Source organism: Eurosta solidaginis, chromosome 2, assembly GCF_040869045.1.
Source record: "Eurosta solidaginis isolate ZX-2024a chromosome 2, ASM4086904v1, whole genome shotgun sequence".
Lineage (NCBI taxonomy): Eukaryota > Metazoa > Arthropoda > Insecta > Diptera > Tephritidae > Eurosta > Eurosta solidaginis.
Window position 1 is genome coordinate 53,631,639 of NC_090320.1, and position 19,937 is coordinate 53,651,575.

A 19,937-nucleotide genomic window follows, 5' to 3' on the forward strand; every position below is an offset into this window, starting at 1 on the left:
TATAAACGTGACGGGATCTTTTAGGATCCCATTTTGGCTAGGTTTGTTTAGATGTTTGACATCCTTGTTGGTAGTCAGCTTTCGTCGGCTTGACTGCAGATGTGCCCTTTATCTTTGGCTTGCATGTGGCAAGGCACATACCTGAGCGTTCTTATCCGGGAAGAATTTGCCTGATCGTATTCTACTTAGCAAACTCGTCTGCAGTGCAGCTTCCCTCCATATTCCTGTATCACGGGACCCATGTGAGATATACACGGTTCTTGAAGAGATCAGCGACAGTTCAGTGGTAGTTTAGAATTGAAAAAGTAGGGTTTCGTGTATCTTTATCCTAACTGCAGCTTCTGTAATGCTGATACTTCTGCCTCGAATACACTACAATGATCGGGCAGTCTGAAGAAGATTTCGATGTCTAAGTCACTAGGAGAAGACGCCTCCTGTTGTTGTTGTTTTTGTAGCGATAAGGACACTCCCCGAAGGCCTTGGGGAGTTCTATCGAGTTGATGGTCCTTTGCCGGATGCAGATCAGGTACGTTCCGGTACCAAGCCCGACCATCTCGGGAACGATTTGTTATGACCACATGCGACCTTCTAGGCCATCCCGACCTTCCACCCCCCAAATCAATGAGGAGTTCGGGGTCGCCAGAATATGGAAAATGTTGCCGTTAAGAGCAAGGAGCCTATCCGACTTCGCACAAACATCCCTGCTGGGAGTATTATCAAGTTTCTCTCCGTTACTGTTATGGTCGCACAGCGATCTGCGCTAGAGGAAAGAAAACTCTTTTTGTTAAGTATGCTAGAGTGTACTATGGTTTTAGTGCACCAACTGGACAACTGTAAGTCTGCTCGCAATGGGAGGCTATTCCTGTCTTGTGAATGAAGATAACCGTGGCACTTCGCACGCACACGGAATATAATTTAAAGCCAAGCCAGCGGTTTAGATGTGCCGAAGCCGGTTAGCTGAAAATGTTTGATCATAAAACAATTTTTAGGCTAATCATCTGATTTCCTTCCCAGGGAAAAGCGCGTCACTCTAGCTCAACTTCGAACTGGATGCTGTAATAGGGTAAACTCTGGCTTATCCAGAATCAACCCCGATATACCCTATGTACCCCACATGCTGCCAACCATCTTTTCAACTGCAATGAGGAATCAACGTTTCTAACCCCCCTATCTCTTTGGACCAACCCGTTGAAACTAACTTTTCTCGGACTCCCATTAGAGTGTATTGATGACAATTTAGGAGTGATCCCACCCATTGGTTGGGGTGAACCTACAAAACAACAACAACTTGTCCTGACCAGCACGTCGTGCACGTTACGTGGGACTTATTTCTCCAAATAGCTTTTGGAAAACACACAAGCAAGCCGAGTCGAGCCAAATGTGGGGTCAAACACATGGACACATGTTCGCCGTAGAAAGGATTTTCGTCTAGCAGAGCTAAGTGCTGTGACCACATCAATAACAACCATAAATATCAATGTGGTCAAAATAAATCATCCGCAATTACTCATATCTATATGAAGTTAAAATCCATTGGATAATCAATCGCTGAGTAACGTGCATAGCTACTCAAAACCCGTGCTGTTCATCAATCAGTCCAATTCTAAATATTCACTCGGAATTTGTAATGAGTAAAGAATCGATGAGCCTTGCAACAAAATAAACGGCTACCTCCCTGACCTCTCCAGTTCTTTCGCCTCGCGAAACCTGACATTATCACCGACTAAATCATCGGCGACCTTATTTACAACATGGACGTCCCAAATGTCGACCATTTTGAACATCCACGTCAATGGCACTACGCTACCGACTGTCTTAAACTTCAAAATCTTGGGTGTGATGTTTGAACAGGATCTACATTTTGGTGAGCATGCAGCCGCAATAAAATCCTCAAATCTCCTGCTGGCAGTACTGGGGTAAAGATAAAGAAACGCTCATTACCACTTACAAAGCAATTGGCCAGCCGATGGCATGCTACGCGTCCCCGATATGGTCGCCAAGCCTAAAGACCACTCACGGAAGAAGCTACAGGTCTGCCAAAATACTGCCCTCAGAACCGCCACGGGTTGTCTTCTTATGTCCCCAGAACACCATCTACATAATGAGGCGAAAATAGTCCCCATTAGGGAAAGAAATTAAATGCTAACCAAACAGTTCCTGTTGAATACCCAGAAAGCTGGGCATCCCAACAGACATCTCATTCATGAGCCAACACCGCTCAGGCGCTTAAGGAGTCATCTCCGTTAGCATTATGAGGAAATACGGCACATGAGAACACAGCCGTATGAAGTCAAAAAACATAAGCAGGCCCTCAGTGAAATCCACAAACAGACGTCGGACCTCTATGCCAGGAATTGCCCGGTGAATCCTGTACGCAAAGAACAATATCCAAAACTTGCAGAAGAGGAACGCACACTCCGATCTGGAACAGGTTAAACTCTTACCTATCCAAAATCAACCCCGGCATACAAAACATATGTCCTGCTTGTAACGTGTCCCCACATGACACCAACCAATGCGTAGTGGAACTTTTTTTCCTGAGCCCAAATACTATCGAAAAATGGCGCGATATCGGTTAATAAATCGACCCAGTGTAATGTGCATATTTTAGAAAAAATTTGTACAAATAAGTATTCTTTCTTAAAAGAACCAATTTACTTTAACTATTTTGATGCACCCCCTTTAATTTAACAAGTGAAAAAACTCCTAAAAAATGGCAGAGAAATCACCCTCTCACTTACATTCATAAGCGGTTTCCGCTTTTTCGATCATTGTTCAGAATAAGAGAAAAGGGAGAAGGGAATAATCTCACAAGGAATTTTTATTTAGAATACGAGGAACGGGAGATAGCAAAAAACTAGCAAGGAATTTTTGTTTAGAATTGGGCTGAATATATCTCACTTCTGAAAACCCGCATTCTCGAAGGGTCACCTTATCACGTTGACAGATTTCATGATTTAGCCGCCTGAAATCAGAACAGCTATGCTAGGAGACTGATCGAATCCAAAGTACCACCAAAGCAATCCTCCGTTGAATTCCAAAAATTACACTATTTTCGGTGTTAGTGCTGCCAAATTTCTTCAGTTTCATTTGTTTCTTTTCACACCAAAGAGCGTTTAAGAGGCTGCATTTCATTCTATTCTCGGATCTCTCCAATAGTTGAAGATTATCGTATTACGAACGAAGAACCACGTCTAAAAAGTACCATTAACTACTTCAACAAGACCTGCGAGTTTCCGTTTATATGTCCTATAAAATTCAATCGGCAGGCTGCTTACGACTATATTCTGCATAAGATGATGCTCTTAGGCACTTTACAGCCCCGCGCGATCGGTAGTATTGTTTTCTGTTTTCTTTGTTCTATATTCTATTTTCAAATGGTGGGAGCCCTCTTTGCTCCTGTTTTGAAAATCAAAATGTTGTTGTTGCTCCTGTTTTGAAAATCAAAATGTTGTTGCCTACCAAAGAACAGTTCCCTAACTGCTTTCATGTGTCAGATGTCGTTGGTTTGCTGTGCTTACGATGTCTTCTTTGTATTTTGGTCCCCTTCCATTCGTGTTTTTTTACATATACCTTATTTTCTAACTTTTGTACCTAATTCCGTTACAAAGGTCTTACAATCATATTCAGTACACATCATTTCTTATAAAGTAGATTATTTACATGCAGCCGGAGTGGTCTATTGGTACGCGAAGTACAAAGGCTATTTGTGGTCTTCGAGTGAGGTAGTAGCCGGGTGTGCCTAAAACTCTCATATTTATTTATTTATTTATTTATTTATTTATTTATTTATTTATTTAGTCTAGTAACAAATGTTTAGTACAGACACTTATGACTAAATTACAGAGACCAGCTTATATTAAGCAATGGAGAACATTAACAAGAAGAATTTATATTATTACAGATTAAGTAATTTTTTAGTTTAAGTTGAAAAGCGTATTTTGAGTCGGAGAAATCAATATCCAAAACACTAGAGAAGCAATTAATTTCTGATAGGGCTCTGTTAATAGGCGCTTTTGAGTTATAAACAGTTCTACTCAGCCCTATGAAAAAGATTTCAAAGTGGCGGAGGTTTCTACAGGGAGTATTTAAGCATAGTCTTTCAAGAAGCAGCGCGCAGTCAATTTTGCCCGTGAAAAGATCGAAAATGAACAAAAGAATTCTGCGATTGTTAAGGGATAATAAGGATATTAGTTGGCATCGAGACTCATAAGACGGGATCGGTTCAGAGAAACGTAATGAAATAAGCGCGAAGCGCATAAAGATTTTTTGAACCCGCTCCAGGCGGTTGATGTGAACTGTGTGGTAGGGCCGCCAAATGAAAGCCGCATACTCAAGTTTGGACCGCACAAAGGACGTATATAAAACTTTGAGTGTGTAGGGGTCAGAGAAGTTTGCGGAATGGCGTCTGACAAAAGCAAGCATTGAAAGCGCCTTAGAAATTGTGAAGCTGACGTGAGTGTTAAAATTAAACTTTGAGTCGAAGTATACCCCCAAGTCTTTAACTTCAAGATTCGTTCGAAGAAAGGTTTCTGCAATATGATTGGAGGTATGAAGTGGCCTCAGCATTTTACCATACGTCACAGTGTGGCACTTACTTATATTAAGGAAAAGACGGTTCTTAACACACCAGATATAAAGATTATTAATCTCAGATTGAAGAACAACGACATCATTATAACAACTGATCTCAGAATAGATCTTGAGATCATCAGCATAAAGCAGAAATTTGGTAGATGAGAAGCAAGAGCTAATGTCATTAATGAACAAGATAAATAGTAAAGGGCCCAGAATACTGCCCTGTGGCACTCCAGAGGTGGCCCAAAATGGTTTCGAATAAACACCGTCAATATTTACAACATTACTTCTGTTGTGCAGGTAAGATTTAATCCACTGTAGGAACGTAGAGTGGAACCCATAACAAGCTAATTTCGCAATTAAAATTGTATGAGAAATTTTATCGAATGCTTTGGAGAAGTCAAGGTATATTGTATCAACCTGAAAACCCCGCCTAAATGCCGCGTAGCAATCCTCAGAAAAGACAGCGAGGTTCGTTAATGTGGATCTGGCCGGGACAAAACCATGTTGATTGGCGCAAATCAGGTGTTTAATGCTAAAGTAAAGCTTGTCATTGACAACACATTCAAATAGCTTCGAAGTTGTAGACAATTTGGAAATAGGCCTGTAATTAGAACAGTTACTTTTGTTGCCAGACTTAAAAATGGGAGTGACGGATGCTTGTTTCCAGTCATCAATAAAAATACCCGATTCCAATGATTTATTGAATATAATCATTAAGGGTCGTACTAGAGAAGGACAATTTTTCAACAGAATAACTGAAAGATTATCAACATCAGTTCTGGAGGAATTTTTAAGTTTTATAATCCCCTCAATTATGTCTGCCTCAGTGAGAGTAAGTGACCCAAAATTATTAGCAGAGGGAGACTTAATTAACTTGTGTATGTTATCTGTATCTTCCACAGTTAAATCATTATCTGTGATAAAATTCGCCGAGAAGAAGTCAGCAAAGAGATTAGCAGCATCATTAACAGAGTTGGCAGTAATATTATTGTAGCTTACTGATTTCGGTATGCTAGATACGCTCTTCATGGAGTTAATGTAATTATAAAAGTTCTTCGGATTGCTCTTGATGTTTACCTCAAAATTTCTGACGTACTTAGCATATAAAGACTTATTAAGATTGTTAAATTTTTTCTTATAAACAATAAACAAATCATAAAATCGACGCTGATTAGTAAACTTATATTTTTTAAAGAACTTGTTTTTCAAATTTTTTAGATGTTTGAGCGCACTATTGTGCCAGGGAGATTTGTAAATTTTATTTTTATATATCGGCACGATTTTTTCGCAAATCTTATGAATTTCATTTTTAAATACATTGAAAGACTTTCCAACTTCACTTTCGCCAAGCATAGCATCCCAATCAACTCCACGTAAAGCAGAATTTAAACGATTAAAATCACATCTTCGAAAATTGAACGATTTTTTCATATTTGATGTAGGAATACAGAAATACTCAAAGAACTGAATTTCAAGCTTTAAGGGCAGGTGATGCAAGTTTGGTGGCGAAATTGAAGACGCAGGTTCCGAGATAACAAAACTAATATTATTAGTTACAAAAATTAAATCAAGAGTGCGATGTAAAGAATTATGGAAACTGTTAATTTGAGATAAACCAACCCCTTCACAATTATCAATAAGATACGATTCATAAGAGCTGTTAATATTAGTAGGAGTTAAATAGAGATTGTTTTCAAGAGAGATCCAGCTAACATTACTTAAATTAAAATCCCCCAGAACACATAGCTGCGTTTCTCCTGAACTTCGCTTAAGATTTAAGATATTATTTACATGAGCCTTATAAATACTTTCTGGGCTGGACGGCGGAATGTATGAAGCACAAATGAGCAGTTGACCCAGAGAGCCATGAATCCGCACACAAAGTTGATCAAGAAGCCTGTCACTAACAGTTAAAGAAACAAGCGAGGCCTGGAGACCGACCCGGGCGGCAATCAGCACACTACCTCCTCTATTTAGGCCAGTCTTTGTTGCATCTCTATCCTTACGGAAAACATGATAAAGCTTAGGATCAAAAAATTCAGCATCTAAGAAATTACTATTCAGCCAAGTCTCAATGATGACAAATACACCATACTCCAATAAAGAACTAAATAGTCGCACATTTTCGGTCTTGCTTCTAAGGCCAGAAACATTTTGAAAAAAGATATTGATATATTTGCATGGCATGTGATTGACACTATGAACTAAGTCCGCTGTTGTAGTTTTGCGTCCTTTTGAAAAAAACGGAAGTGGCTGATCGTTACATTGACTGGCCACAACTCAGCCTTCAGAACTTTATCAAAGTGCAATTCATCTACATCAAGTTTAAAATTAACATATGTACGGTTAATCGACTCCGATTCCTTAGCAAGCTTGAAACACTGCAGTTGACGCTTATTTAGATTAGTATGTTTAATCACATACTCAATAATATCCTCAGGTTTGACCGAGGGTAAAAAAGAAGAAAGATGAAACCATCTGAAACGAGCAGCTACCCCAAGTTCAGTAGACACACAAGAGCCAATCACGCGCCTCCGTGAACGCGTATAAAGCGTTTAGGGTTGAGATTTTGTTGTTCTTCGAAGAACGACGCTGATTCCAAAGTGTCCCATTGTCCTCTCTTCCCAATAAGTGTTGTGCATTAGCCCCTTTTTTAGACATGGAACTCCAAGTAAATCTTAATTTGACAGATACCCAATCTAATATACCGTTCCATCTTTTGTTTCTTGGACGCTGGGACAACGCACTGCCTTCAAGTGGCATAATGAAACCAGGCTAATTGTATTCATGTGACCACAACCCATGGGATCGCCGCTAGGCACAACGTAACGGGGGAAAAGGCGATTTTGCTCACAGCAGTCCAACAATTTACATGTATTCACATAAGGGGAACTAAATTCTTTATGGAAGGTTCCTCTCCAGAAACTGTGTGTAGTCTTTCGCCGGAAGCAATAAAATATTACGTGATATACGTTTTCCAATTCGGTGGGTTAGTGCGCTTATTTAAATACTCCTTGAAACCGGCCTGCCCACTGAATATTTATTTGCGTAAGGTAGTAGTTTAATTCGCGTGCTTCGGCTTACATAATTTCTCTATACTCCGAAGTAACGTTAAGGTCCAACGCCTTTCCTCGTCCCTTCCCACCGTTCTTGTCACCTTACTATTGCTCGTGATCTTGTACTTTTCTTGGCATTTTTAGACGGTCGCCCGACTGCAATGTCATACAGATCGGCATTTTCTGCTGCCAAGTGAATCGAATTTTTCCGATATAAAACACGGATCGCGTTGTCGGTCAAAGTCCGATAAGCAGCAGTTCGTTAAGCTGCTAGTAGTATATCTTTTTGATGGGTCAGTTTAGATCCGTGTCACTGGTGCTGCGTATATTATTGAGCTGGTTACGTTGGACAATAGCTGACGGGCAGCTTCGTCTGGGCCGCCGATGTTGGGCATTACTCGCATTAGGGCTACACTTTAGAAAATGTCTCTCCCGCCGCCCTGAAGTGCTCCTTAAAAGTTAGTTTTGGATCAATGTTTACCCCTAAATGTTTCAAGTAAGGCTTTGAGTTTATTCAATAATCTCCTATGGTTAGGACTCATCTAGAGTTCGCTTTGAGCTCACCAAGACCACTTCTGTCTTATTGCCTTCACCAGCCCCATATTCGTCCATTCGTACCATCATATCTCAATATAAGGTATTTAACGTTATCATAAAGTGTCAGCTAAACATTTGGAATAATTACAGGTTTAACGATAAAGTAAGATTACAATTACAAAAGAGAAATATTGTATTCCAGTTCCGATTTTTTTTTTTTTTTTTTTTTTTTAATGGACGTTGTGGCAGCGCGCTGCCCTCAAGTGGCCCAATGAAACCAGGCTAATCCTGTTCACGCGATCGATTTATATATATATATATAATAACTTTTTTTTTTTTTTTTTTATTTTGCCGAGTCTTTGATGGGCAGCGGTTTGTCAAGCGTCACGATCTGAGACTGCTCAGCTACAGAAGAAATTTCATCAGCCAAGCGTAATACTTAAAGAGAACAGAAGCAAACGTATTATACATTAATTTAGAAAGGTGAGAACAATCTTTTTTATAGAAAAAAGGGAGTCCGAGATATCAAATGTGTTTGAGTGAGTGTTATAATCTTGGCATAAACGCCGAAAAGGTTCATTTTGTTCGAAATTCGTTCTACATTGTTTCAGCAGAAGAGGTTTGAAGTGTCTCGATGTCCGAGAGGGAACGCAAAAGTTCACTTCATTCAGAAGGAATGGGCTCGAAATTGATCCATTTAAAAGTTTTGTCATAAATATTACACCAAGCATTTCCCTTCGACTAGCAAGAGTTGGCAGATTGATAAGCTTTAATCGATTAGTATAAGGTGGAAGATTAGTTAAAGAGTCCCATTGGAAATTTCTTAAGGCAAATAGTAAAAATTGTTTTTGTATTGATTCGAGACTGTCTGCATGGACTTGATAACGCGGATTCCAAATTATCGAGCCGTATTCTAATATTGGCCTAACTAATGTTGTAAAAAGTGCTTTAGTTATGTAAGGGTCGTTAAATTCTTTTGACCACCGTTTAACAAATGCAAAAACACCTTTGCCTTTATTCACTGTAGCATTAATATGAAGATTGAAATAGAGTAATGACTACACTACTTAATATTAATTACAATCATAATATTAATATTAATAACAACAATAAAACAAATAATAATATTATATTACTAAAATATTAATGTATTGAATAAAGCAATAATAATACTCTACAGAGGTATTTCATTCGCAAAAAAGACAGATACAAAGGTTCCGCGAGACACTCATTTTAAACCGAACACAAAAGATAACAGAATAGTGGATCACAGCAACAGAACATTAGCACACTTGTCAGTGAACAAAAGTAGCGAAAATTGCATGTACTAAATCCCTAAAAGAAAAAAATCAGCTACCGGTGAGTTTAAAACTTTTTATTTTTAATACAAGAAGACCCGGCAGACGTTGTTCTGCCCTAAATTTGGCCTATCTGCATACATTTTAATAAGCTTTTTCCGTCTGACTCTGCCCTCCCTCTCCCTCTTCACTTTTTCCTAATCCTTTTATTCAATCCTCCTTCCGTCTTCTTCGCTTCATCTATCTCCATCTTCTTCTCATTCTATCTCTTTCTCAATCTCCTTCTCTCTTTTCTCTTCTCATTCTTCTGCATCCCTTATTGCCTGTCCTAGAGGGTGGTATGTATTTTATTCCAGTCCCAGTCTTAGTCCCACTCCGCGACCGACGCATCTCTTCAAATACCGGCGACCAACTAACACACATTTTTTCCTTGAAAATGTGAGTGCCGGTGCGTATACGTAACATTTTATTATTACGTATAAGCAAATAAAAAAATTTGCAATAAAATAATATTGCGACTATAAACTGAGATATAACCTATCATATATTTCAAGTTAGGTCGAACTACAAACGGGGTGCAAACCAAATTCAAAATCGGTTCAGTAGTTTAGGAGTCCATCGGGAACAAACATAGTGACACGTGATTTTTATATATTAAGATGTAGACAAGGTACATTTATAGGTTGAACCCATGGTGGAATAACCAGGGCCCGTATTACGTGTTACGATCCGTGATCGAAACTCATTTTTTAAATCACAATAGCTCTTGAAGAAAGGTGGATCGGATTAAAGGCATATTTGTACTAGCGACAAATAGTACTCGTTAGATCCATTCTTTATTATAATTTAAAAAAAAAGTTTGACAGTTACATAGTTATCGCTTGAGTGAAAATGGTTTTCACTCACTGATCGTAACACGTAATACGGGCCCAGGTGAAATAAACCGCCAACTCTCTTTCTCTAAATTTTTCTTTGTTTTGTCATTCGGCTATCTGAAAATTTTTCACCAATGTTGTCCCCAAAAGAGTGTTGTTTTTAGCGTCAGTATAATACTACACGTTATACAAGAACTTCTTCGAGCCAGCTTAACTCAAAGACAAATTATTAAAGGTCACCAAATTAACTTAACATAAACTATTAGGTGAAAATCGAAGGACCCTAACTGGATTTAATTACAGAGATTCGACAATTGGTGTTGGCTTCCATAAATAAGGCCATGCCCAACTATTACGATCACTTTGTTGACGTTTCCATTATATATTGTGACGAATATTAGCATCACTAAGCTGTTAGTAAATAATCACACAACAACAAAAACATGAAGCAGCTACTCTTATGTACATGTACACATTAAAGCTAGCAACACTTATGTAGAAGGCGACGAAGAGCTTACTCACATACACAGATGTGGTCATCAGCCGAAGAAGTTACTCACACATACACACGCATATGGCTATAAACTACAAATATGCATGTACTCATATAACTAGTTACAAAGCAGGAGATACAAGAGTTCTAGAAGGTGAAACATCTAGACCTTTGGAGAAATATGCGAACGAAGCAACGGAGAGTATAAAAGCAGCGCAAGCTGAACAATCAGTTTGATTTAAACACGCTATCAGTTGCGAAGTGAAGTATAATTGTACTACTCCCAAAGTAGGCTAAAAAATACCATTTTGCAATACAGAATATTGGAGTGATTTATTCAACAGTTTAGCGATTCGAAAGTTAGCAGAAGGTTTCAAATAAGCGGAATTTCCCAAAATACAATGTTTAATTTCTTCTCAAAAAAAAAATTTAAGGAGGCCTTTGTAAAAACAACCTATTTGCAATGAAAACATACCAATCAAGGACTTTCCATCGTGCACAATAATAACACTGAAATTGTAACTCACAATAGCTGCTTTGCCGTAAATCACGAATTCAACTGTCGGAAGAGTTTGTGGGGTATATTCTGATTAAGTTTGTATAACATCTTAGAAGGGCATATGTTTTACTTCCGACTTCCAACGACAAGTTAACAAAACAGCTGGAACTTTGTACCGTTTTTATGGATGGGAACACATTTAGAAGTATTACGATCACTTCCAAGTGGGTCTGTAAAACTTTCCGTCATTATGGCAATTAACAAAAAGTTATTAAATTCACCAACTCAAATATTTTTAGGTTATGGATATGGCGAGAAACCAAAAACCAATTGGTTGGCTATGGTACGGTTATGGCGTTAGCGTTATGGTATGGCACCATTAATCGATTACATTGATTTCCATAAGGTAGGTTCGATCAGCTGTTTTACCTGGTTATGGTTATAAGTCACCATTAATTGGCCCTTAAAAGATACAGAAGGGTGAAGTAATAAAGAATGCACACAAGTAAGAACCTTCCTAAACATCATTCACCATAGAATCGTCACGGGTACACTGACTATCGGTACAGTGCTGTACTTAAGGCTAAAACCAGGCATGATCACTCAGTCCTAATTTGTTTGAAGTTGAAGGTTTTCTGATGAAAAACTGCTTTACAATGTGTAATCAAACACTATTGCCTGCAGACCGAGACCTGCGTTGGGATTGGCACTTGCCAACGCACACAAGAAAACAAGACAGCCACAAAGAGATGCGATAGAAATATGGTTAATTGTAGAAAAGCTTGATTTGTCGGATCTGGGGTATTTTAATACAACGCATTGTAATGCACAAACGAGCGCCACCTCTGCCATATTAAACAAATTGATGCTTGGCGACTTTGGCAAGGGTTAACAAGAGTGTAAATGGCCTCAATGAAAATATAGCCCCTACCACGCTATCTCACCCAATAGAGCTTAATCAATTTTCCCAACTCCCGAAACATTGGCAAAGTCATAATCCTGTCTTTCGATCCAACCATGACGACCATGTTGCGACGGGCGGAAGAAATGCTTTTAGAAGACACTCGGAACGGCAAAAACCAGGAAACAAGTACCTGGAAAGGCTAAAAGAATTTAGATGTACATTATGATTATTATTTTAAACAAATTACCTTCGTTTTGTGTGGATAATATTAAAATTTGTCTAATTTTGTTAAATAAACAAAAATTATTTTTATGAAAATTGTCACCAGTTTGAATGAAAGAAAAGTCAACACAAAACAGAGTTGGAAAAAAGTGATGCCGTTGCATAATTTACCAGGAAAATTAGTTTTTTCTACAATCTTCTGAATGTAAAAGTAGTTTACCAAAGAGGCAAATTGAGTTTCAGAGTGGGAGTACAGGATGGCGGACATAGTAAGGAAAACAGTTCCTTTCTCTTTCTAACACACTGCCGTTTGACATTTCGGTCAGTGTCAAACTTGTGTGGAACTCAGTGGAACCTGCGTGGAACATGCGTTTGACACTGAACGAAGTGTCAAAATTACCGGGGTTGCTGTCGTGGAAAGCGACGCAGGGAAACAAAAAAAGGAGCGGAATATCAGATATGGGTTGCCGTGATGGTAAATTTTTTTGAACGAATTTAGTATGAAAATGTATAGCACCTATATGTGTCCTACAGAAAATTATACAAAAGTCTGGAATTGGGGTGTCTGAGGATGCGTAGTTATTCCAGCATTAAGAATACAAACACGAGTGCTAAGATTTTCTACCCATTCAAAAGTTCTCCGCGAAAAACAGTTTGAAACCGAGGTCGACTGCAATAACCCGTCCAAAAATGTCGAAAAAGAAATTAAAAGACGTGTTTTGTCCTGTTATCAATAGTTCAAAGGTGAAAAAGTATTCGAATTATTGGAAGCGAGGTAAAAACGCGTCTATTAATACCTCCTCCGACGGTTTTGGTCGTGTTTTAGCAATCGTCCATCCCCGGTAACAAAGTATCACAATTTGTTAATTAAAATTGTCCAAAACATATGGATTTTAAAGAGAGATGTAATTAAGTGCTCATTTGAAAGTAAATAAGGATATTTCTTTGTAATTTTACAATAAAAATTTTACAGTTTTCGGTAGCACCTACTACACTTATCTTGTACCTAAGAAGTACAATATTGCCAAATAGCATCCACAAAAAATCGTACAAGAACAAGCATTTTATCAGGTGAGCGTGCCTGTGTATGTGCGTGCAACTACATATCCCACTTGTAGACCCTTACAATCATAGCGGATTAAAGAGAAGCTGCCAACGTGTCAACTTGTAATTGCATCATGAGGCCGGACATGATTAAATTAATATTCAAGTGTTTTTATCACGTTGACGTTTTCCCTTATTCTGACAAGCTCGGCATGCATATTTCAGAGGGTTGTCTATCATACATAACTGCCTTTGAATTCTACTACGATGAAAGTAGATTTTACTATACATTTAGAAATATATTAACTATATAAGCCTAAGCCGCTACCAGAATTTTTTAGACAAGTCTCACTATAGTCAATTAGAAATCAGGTAATCGGTTCTATTTGTAATTTTGACGTTTATGCAGAAGATATCACACTAGTCTTATCCACAATGCTGACTTCACCTGTCTGGTTTTATTAGGACATGACCGCACCTAAACTGTACATTCAACTATTCTGTCAAAGTCTGAATTTAAACAAATTACTAACATTACCAATTTACTACTTTGAGTACTTTTCTACAACACTTTTCGCTGAAACGGTTTCAATTATTCCCTTTTTTCCTTGCTTTGTAAAAGCAACGCGTCCCGTGTTTTTAATATGAGTGTCAAAGTTCTGCTGTCATATGAAAACAAACCTCTAGTAATAGGATCATTGTGAATTCATACAAGTGGCGAATGTCTGACAAAAACGTTCACAATAGTAAACAGCCTCGATCACCTGTTCAATCGCTGTTCGATTACTTAAATCATTTGCTCAATAGTGTTTTTCAAACATTTTTGTAGACGACTGGTATATTGCATTATTTACATATTTTAAAATGTTTGCTTAACTGGCTGCTCACATTTAATCTATTAACTAGATTTTAGAAATTAATATTAATATGTAGTCTGATTTTCTGTATACACATTTAAAAGAAAAGCTGATTTGAAACACAAATGAGCAATTCATGGCACTTAAATTTAATAAACGCGAGCAAAAAACACACCTTTCTTCCATTTTCTGGCCATTCGCGACAGCCGTTCTCCCAGTCAGCTATTATTTGACAGGTAGGTAATGCAATGGCGGAGTAGAAAGCTTTTTCCCTTGTATGAATTCTCAATGAATAGGATCATGTTCTTCCTCGCTATCACCCATTTTAGGTAATTTTTTCTCAAACTCACTGTAACTAACCATCTTCGGATCAGCCACGATATATTTTTTAACAAACTCTTCATGAACGCCGTTACCGTAGTATAATGGGTAGTGTGCTTGTCTTTCATAACGAAGGTGCAAGTCAAAAAACTAAACCCGTCGGTCTTATTTTCTTATTGCCCAAGGAAGTGTATTTCTGCTATGAAAAGATTCTCATCAAAAATTCCTCTGCCTTAGCAATGCCGCTAGTGGTGCCGTTGGCGAAAAAAAACCGTAATTTAATAAAGTGTATGGGATTTACAGGAAAAATTAAAAGTAGCATACCACAAATTCAAGAAGCTCGGTAAAAACTCTTCGGAGTTTGTATTTTGCCGCAATATGCACGACTTCCCCATATGAACACACCTTCAGAATATTCAAGGAACTTCACACTTAATTTCTTAAGTTATACAAATTGATTTAATAACTAGTTTCAGGAAAAATTTCTAACATGAATAGTAGACCGCCCGACAAAATTTATTAAAAAATCTATATTTTAAATTCAAATTATTAATTAATTTACTCACTCAATGATGCTTGTACGTTTAAAATACTTTTATAAAGAAAATTTTATTTTTTTTCTTTTGACATTTAGAAAAAGCAAGCTTATTTTGTGTGTTTTAAAGTAAATTATTTCAAAGTGTTAATAGTTTGGAGATCAAGGTATTTTCCTCTAAAAATATTTACTTATACTTGATGTCGTCCAAGGAAGAATCGACGCATTCGCCAGGTCACTTTTAATGAATATACATTCTAGAATGTGAAGGACTTTCTTGCATTCACAGCGAAAACGATACCAGGTTGGAAATCGGAAACGGGAATAACTCTTGCTACTTTGGACTGGGTAAGCAATTGAAAAGTAAAGTGCTCTCGCGACGAACAAAAATCACGTTTTACAAGTCGCTCATTATACCTGTCTTGATGTATGGCTCGGAATCACGAACGGTGTTGAGAAAAGATGATATGGCTCTTGGGAGTGTTCGAGAAAAAGTTCTCTGGAAATTTATGGTCCTGTCCGAAACGCCTTCGGCGAGTTAGTTATAATGATAAACTGTATGAGATTTACGCAGATATGAACATAGTCCAGCAAATAAAAACTCAAAGGTTTCGCTGGCTAGGTAGTCTTATGCAAATGGCTGAAGACGCTTTGGCTAAGAAAGTATTGCAGTCGGAAACAGAGGGAAGGGTAGACTTCCACTGAGTTAGCAGAGGCAGGAAGACTTGACATCCCTTGGTGCTCCCAATTGCCGTCAGTTATTGCGAAACAGGGATAGCTGGCGAAACGGCCAAAACGCTTAGGCGTTTAAGCGCCAACTAAGCGTATAGGACTTGAAACAGGGATAGCTGGCGAAACGGCCAAAACGCTTAGGCGTTTAAGCGCCAATTAAGCGTATCATACATATTATTTCTAATTGCTGTTTTTTATGTACGGGTCCCTTTTTCGCTCTTTTTTGGAACCCAAATCTATAAATAAAGTTTTGGTTGTAAAGATTGTGATTCGGACTATTAGCGAGCTTTGGGCACTGTATACTAGCTCAGAGTAGCATATGATCGGCATAATTAATTGAATTGCAAGTTTTCTTCTAACATTGACAGGAGTATAAATAGCAGACATTCGTAAGTTTCTTAAGATATTGTATACTTTATTAACCACCGAATTCACATGATCATCACAGGTCAGCGTTGTGTTAATAACAAAACCAAGATTAGTCACTTTTGAAACGAGTTTGAGGCATTTACTGGCAACGCGTTGGGGCGGAATACTTGAGAAACTTATTCGTTTTTTAGATATAGCCAACACATAAGATTTCTCACTGTTCAGGCATAAGTCGTTTTTCCTGGCCCATTCAAATATGGATGTTAAGTCATTATTCAATCTTGAGCATAAATCATTTGTCCCCTCATGATTTTCCGATAAATATAGTTGGACATCACCAGCATATGCATATTATGCATGCATATGAAGATGCTGGCATGCATTAAATATGCCATTAATAACAAGTAAGGAAGGCTAAGTTCGGGTATAACCGAACATTACATACTCAGTTGAGAGCTGTGGAGACAAAGTAAGGGAAAATTACCATGTTGTAAAAAGAATCTAGGGTAACCCTGGAATGTGTTTGTACGACATGTTTATCAAATGGAAGGTATTAAAGAGTATTTTAAGAAGAAGTGGGCCATAGTTCTATAGATGGACGTCATTTAGGGATATCGCCATAAAGGTGGACCAGGCCTGACTCTAGAATTTGTTTGTACGATATGGGATGAAATGTGTTAATGATAATTTTAAAAGGGAGTGGGCCTAAGTTCTATAGGTGGACGCCTTTTCGAGATATCGCCATAAAGGTGGACCAGGGGTGACTAGAATTTATTTTGTACGATATGGGTATCAAATGAAAGGTATTAATGAGTATTTTAAAAGGGCGTGGGCCTAAGTTCTATAGATGGACGCCTTTTCGAGATATCGCCATAAAGATGGACCAGGGGTGACTCTAGAATTTGTTTGTACGATATGAGTATCAAATGAAAGGTGTTAATGAGTATTTTAAGAGGGCGTGGGCCTTAGTTTTATATGTGGACACCTTTCCGAGATATCGCCATAAAGGTGGACCAGGGGTGACTCTAGAATGCGTTTGTACAATATGGGTATCAAATGAAAGGTGTTAATAAGTGTTTTAAAAGGGAGTGGGCCTTAGTTCTATGGGTGGACGCCTTTTCGGGATATCGCCATAAACGTGGACCAGGGGTGACTCTAGAATGCGTTTGTACAATATGGGTATCAAATGAAAGGTTTTAATGAGTATTTTAAGAGGGCGTGGGCCTTAGTTCTATATGTGGACGCCTTTTCGAGATATCGCCATAAAGGTGGATCAGGGGTGACTCTAGAATTTATTTGTACGATATGGGTATCAAATGAAAGGTGTTAATGAGTATTTTAAAGGGCGTCGGCCTTAGTTCTATAGGTGGACGCCTTTTCAAGATATCGCCATAAAGGTGGACCAGGGGTGACTCTAGAATTTGTTTGTACGATATGGGTATCAAATGAAAGGTGTTAATGAGTATTTTAAAAGGGAGTGGGCCTTAGTTCTATAGGTGGACGCCTTTTCGAGATATCACCATAAACGTGGACCAGGGGTGACTCTAGAATGTGTTTGTACGATATGGATATCAAGTTAAAGGTATTAATGAGGGTTTTAAAAGGGAGTGGCCCTTAGTTGTATATGTGAAGGCGTTTTCGAGATATCGATCAAAATGTGGACCAGGGTGATCCAGAACATCATCTGTCGGGTACCGCTAATTTATTTATATATGTAATACCACGAACAGTATTCCTTCCAAGATTCCAAGGGCTTTTGATTTCGCCCTGCAAAACTTCATTTTCTTCTACTTAATATGGTAGGTGTTTTTTTCTAAAGTTATATTTTGCGTCAATAGACCAATACAATTACCATGTTTCATCCCTTTTTTCGTATTTGGTATATAATTATGGCATATTTTTCATTTTTCGTGATTTTCGATATCGAAAAAGTGGGCGTGGTCATAGTCGGATTTCGGCCATTTTTCACATCAATACAAAGTGAGTTCAGATAAGTACGCGAACTGAGTTTAGTAAAGATATATCGATTTTTGCTCAAGTTATCGTGTTAACCGCCGAGCGGAAGGACAGACGGTCGACTGTGTATAAAAACTGGGCGTGGCTTCAAGGCTTCAACCGATTTCGCCCTTTTTCACAGAAAATAGTTATCGTCCTAGAATCTAAGCCTCTACCAAATTTCACAAGGATTGGTAAATTTTTGTTCGACTTATGGCATTAAAAGTATCCTAGACAAATTAAATGAAAAAGGGCGGAGCCACGCCCATTTTGAAATTTTCTTTTATTTTTGTATTTTGCTGCAACATATCGTTACTGGAGTTGAATGTTGACATAATTTACTTATATACTGTAAAGATATTAACTTTTCTTTTAAAATTTGAATTTAAAAAAAAATTTTTTTTAAAGTAGGCGTGGTCGTTCTCCGATTTTACTAATTTTTATTAAGCAGACATATAGTAATAAGAGTAACGTTCCTGCCAAATTTCATCATGATATCTTCAACGACTGCCAAATTACAGCTTGCAAAACTTCTAAATTACCTTCTTTTAAAAGTGGGCGGTGCCACGCCAATTGTCCAAAATTTTACTAGTTTTCTATTCTGCGTCATAAGTTCAACTCACCTACCAAGTTTCATCGCTTAATCCGTATTTGGTAACGAATTATCGCACTTTTTCTATTTTTTGAAATTTTCGATATCGAAAAAGTGGGCGTGGTTATTGTCCGATATCGTTCATTTTAAATAGCGATCTGAGATGAGTGCCCAGGAACCTACATACCAAATTTCATCAAGATACCTCAAAATTTACTCAAGTTATCGTGTTAACGGACGGACGGACATGGCTCAATCAAATTTTTTTTCGATCCTGATTATTTTGATATATGGAAGTCTATATCTATCTCGATTCCTTTATATATGTACAACCAACCGTTATCCAATCAAACTTAATATACTCTGTGAGCTCTGCTCAACTGAGTATAAATACTAAATAGTAGTGGACCCAGAACTGATGTCCAGAGAGTGCTTAGATTATGGAGGGAACACTTCTCTGCTCTCCTAAATGGAGGCAGCAATTCACCGCGCAGAGATGAAGAACCCGATCCCACAATCGATGATGATGGAATATATGTCCCCCCGCCCGATTATGACGAAGTTAGAATAGCAATAACCAGATTGAAAAACAACAAGGCCGTGGGCGCTGATGGATTGCCTGCAGAGCTATTCAAGTTCGGCGGCGAGGAGTTGGTAAGGCGCATGCAGCAGCTTCTTAGCAAAATATGGGCGGACGAAAGCATGCCCGACGGTTGGAATCTAAGTGTTCTTTGCCCAGTCCACAAGAAGGGGGATACTGCAAAATGCACCAACTATCGTGGAATCAGCCTTCTTAATATCGCATATAAGGTCCTTTCAAGTGTATTGTGCGAAAGATTGAAGCCCACCGTGAACCGGCTGATTGGACCTTATCAGTGCGGCTTCAGACCTGGTAAATCTACCATCGACCAGATTTTCACAATGCGCCAAATCTTGGAAAAAACCCGTGAAAAGAGAATCGACACACATCACCTCTTCGTCGACTTTAAAGCCGCCTTCGACAGCACGAAAAGGAGCTGCCTATATG

At 38.3% G+C, this 19,937-nt stretch overlaps 1 protein-coding gene across 7 annotated transcripts in view; it reads right to left on the minus strand.

The window, feature by feature from the left end:
- Nucleotides 1-19,937, minus strand: part of LOC137239736 (uncharacterized) — a 169,812-nt gene that overhangs the window by 89,832 nt on the left and 60,043 nt on the right. For 2 of the 7 annotated variants that reach the window (XM_067765352.1, XM_067765356.1), the window contains exon 1: nucleotides 12,284-13,259. The exons of the other annotated variants lie outside the window; for them this stretch is intronic. In XM_067765352.1, coding sequence (XP_067621453.1) covers nucleotides 12,284-12,367 — 84 coding nt within the window. In that variant the 5' untranslated portion in view covers nucleotides 12,368-13,259. Of the gene's footprint in view, nucleotides 1-12,283; nucleotides 13,260-19,937 lie in introns of those variants that run through there. 7 annotated transcript variants of the gene reach the window in all.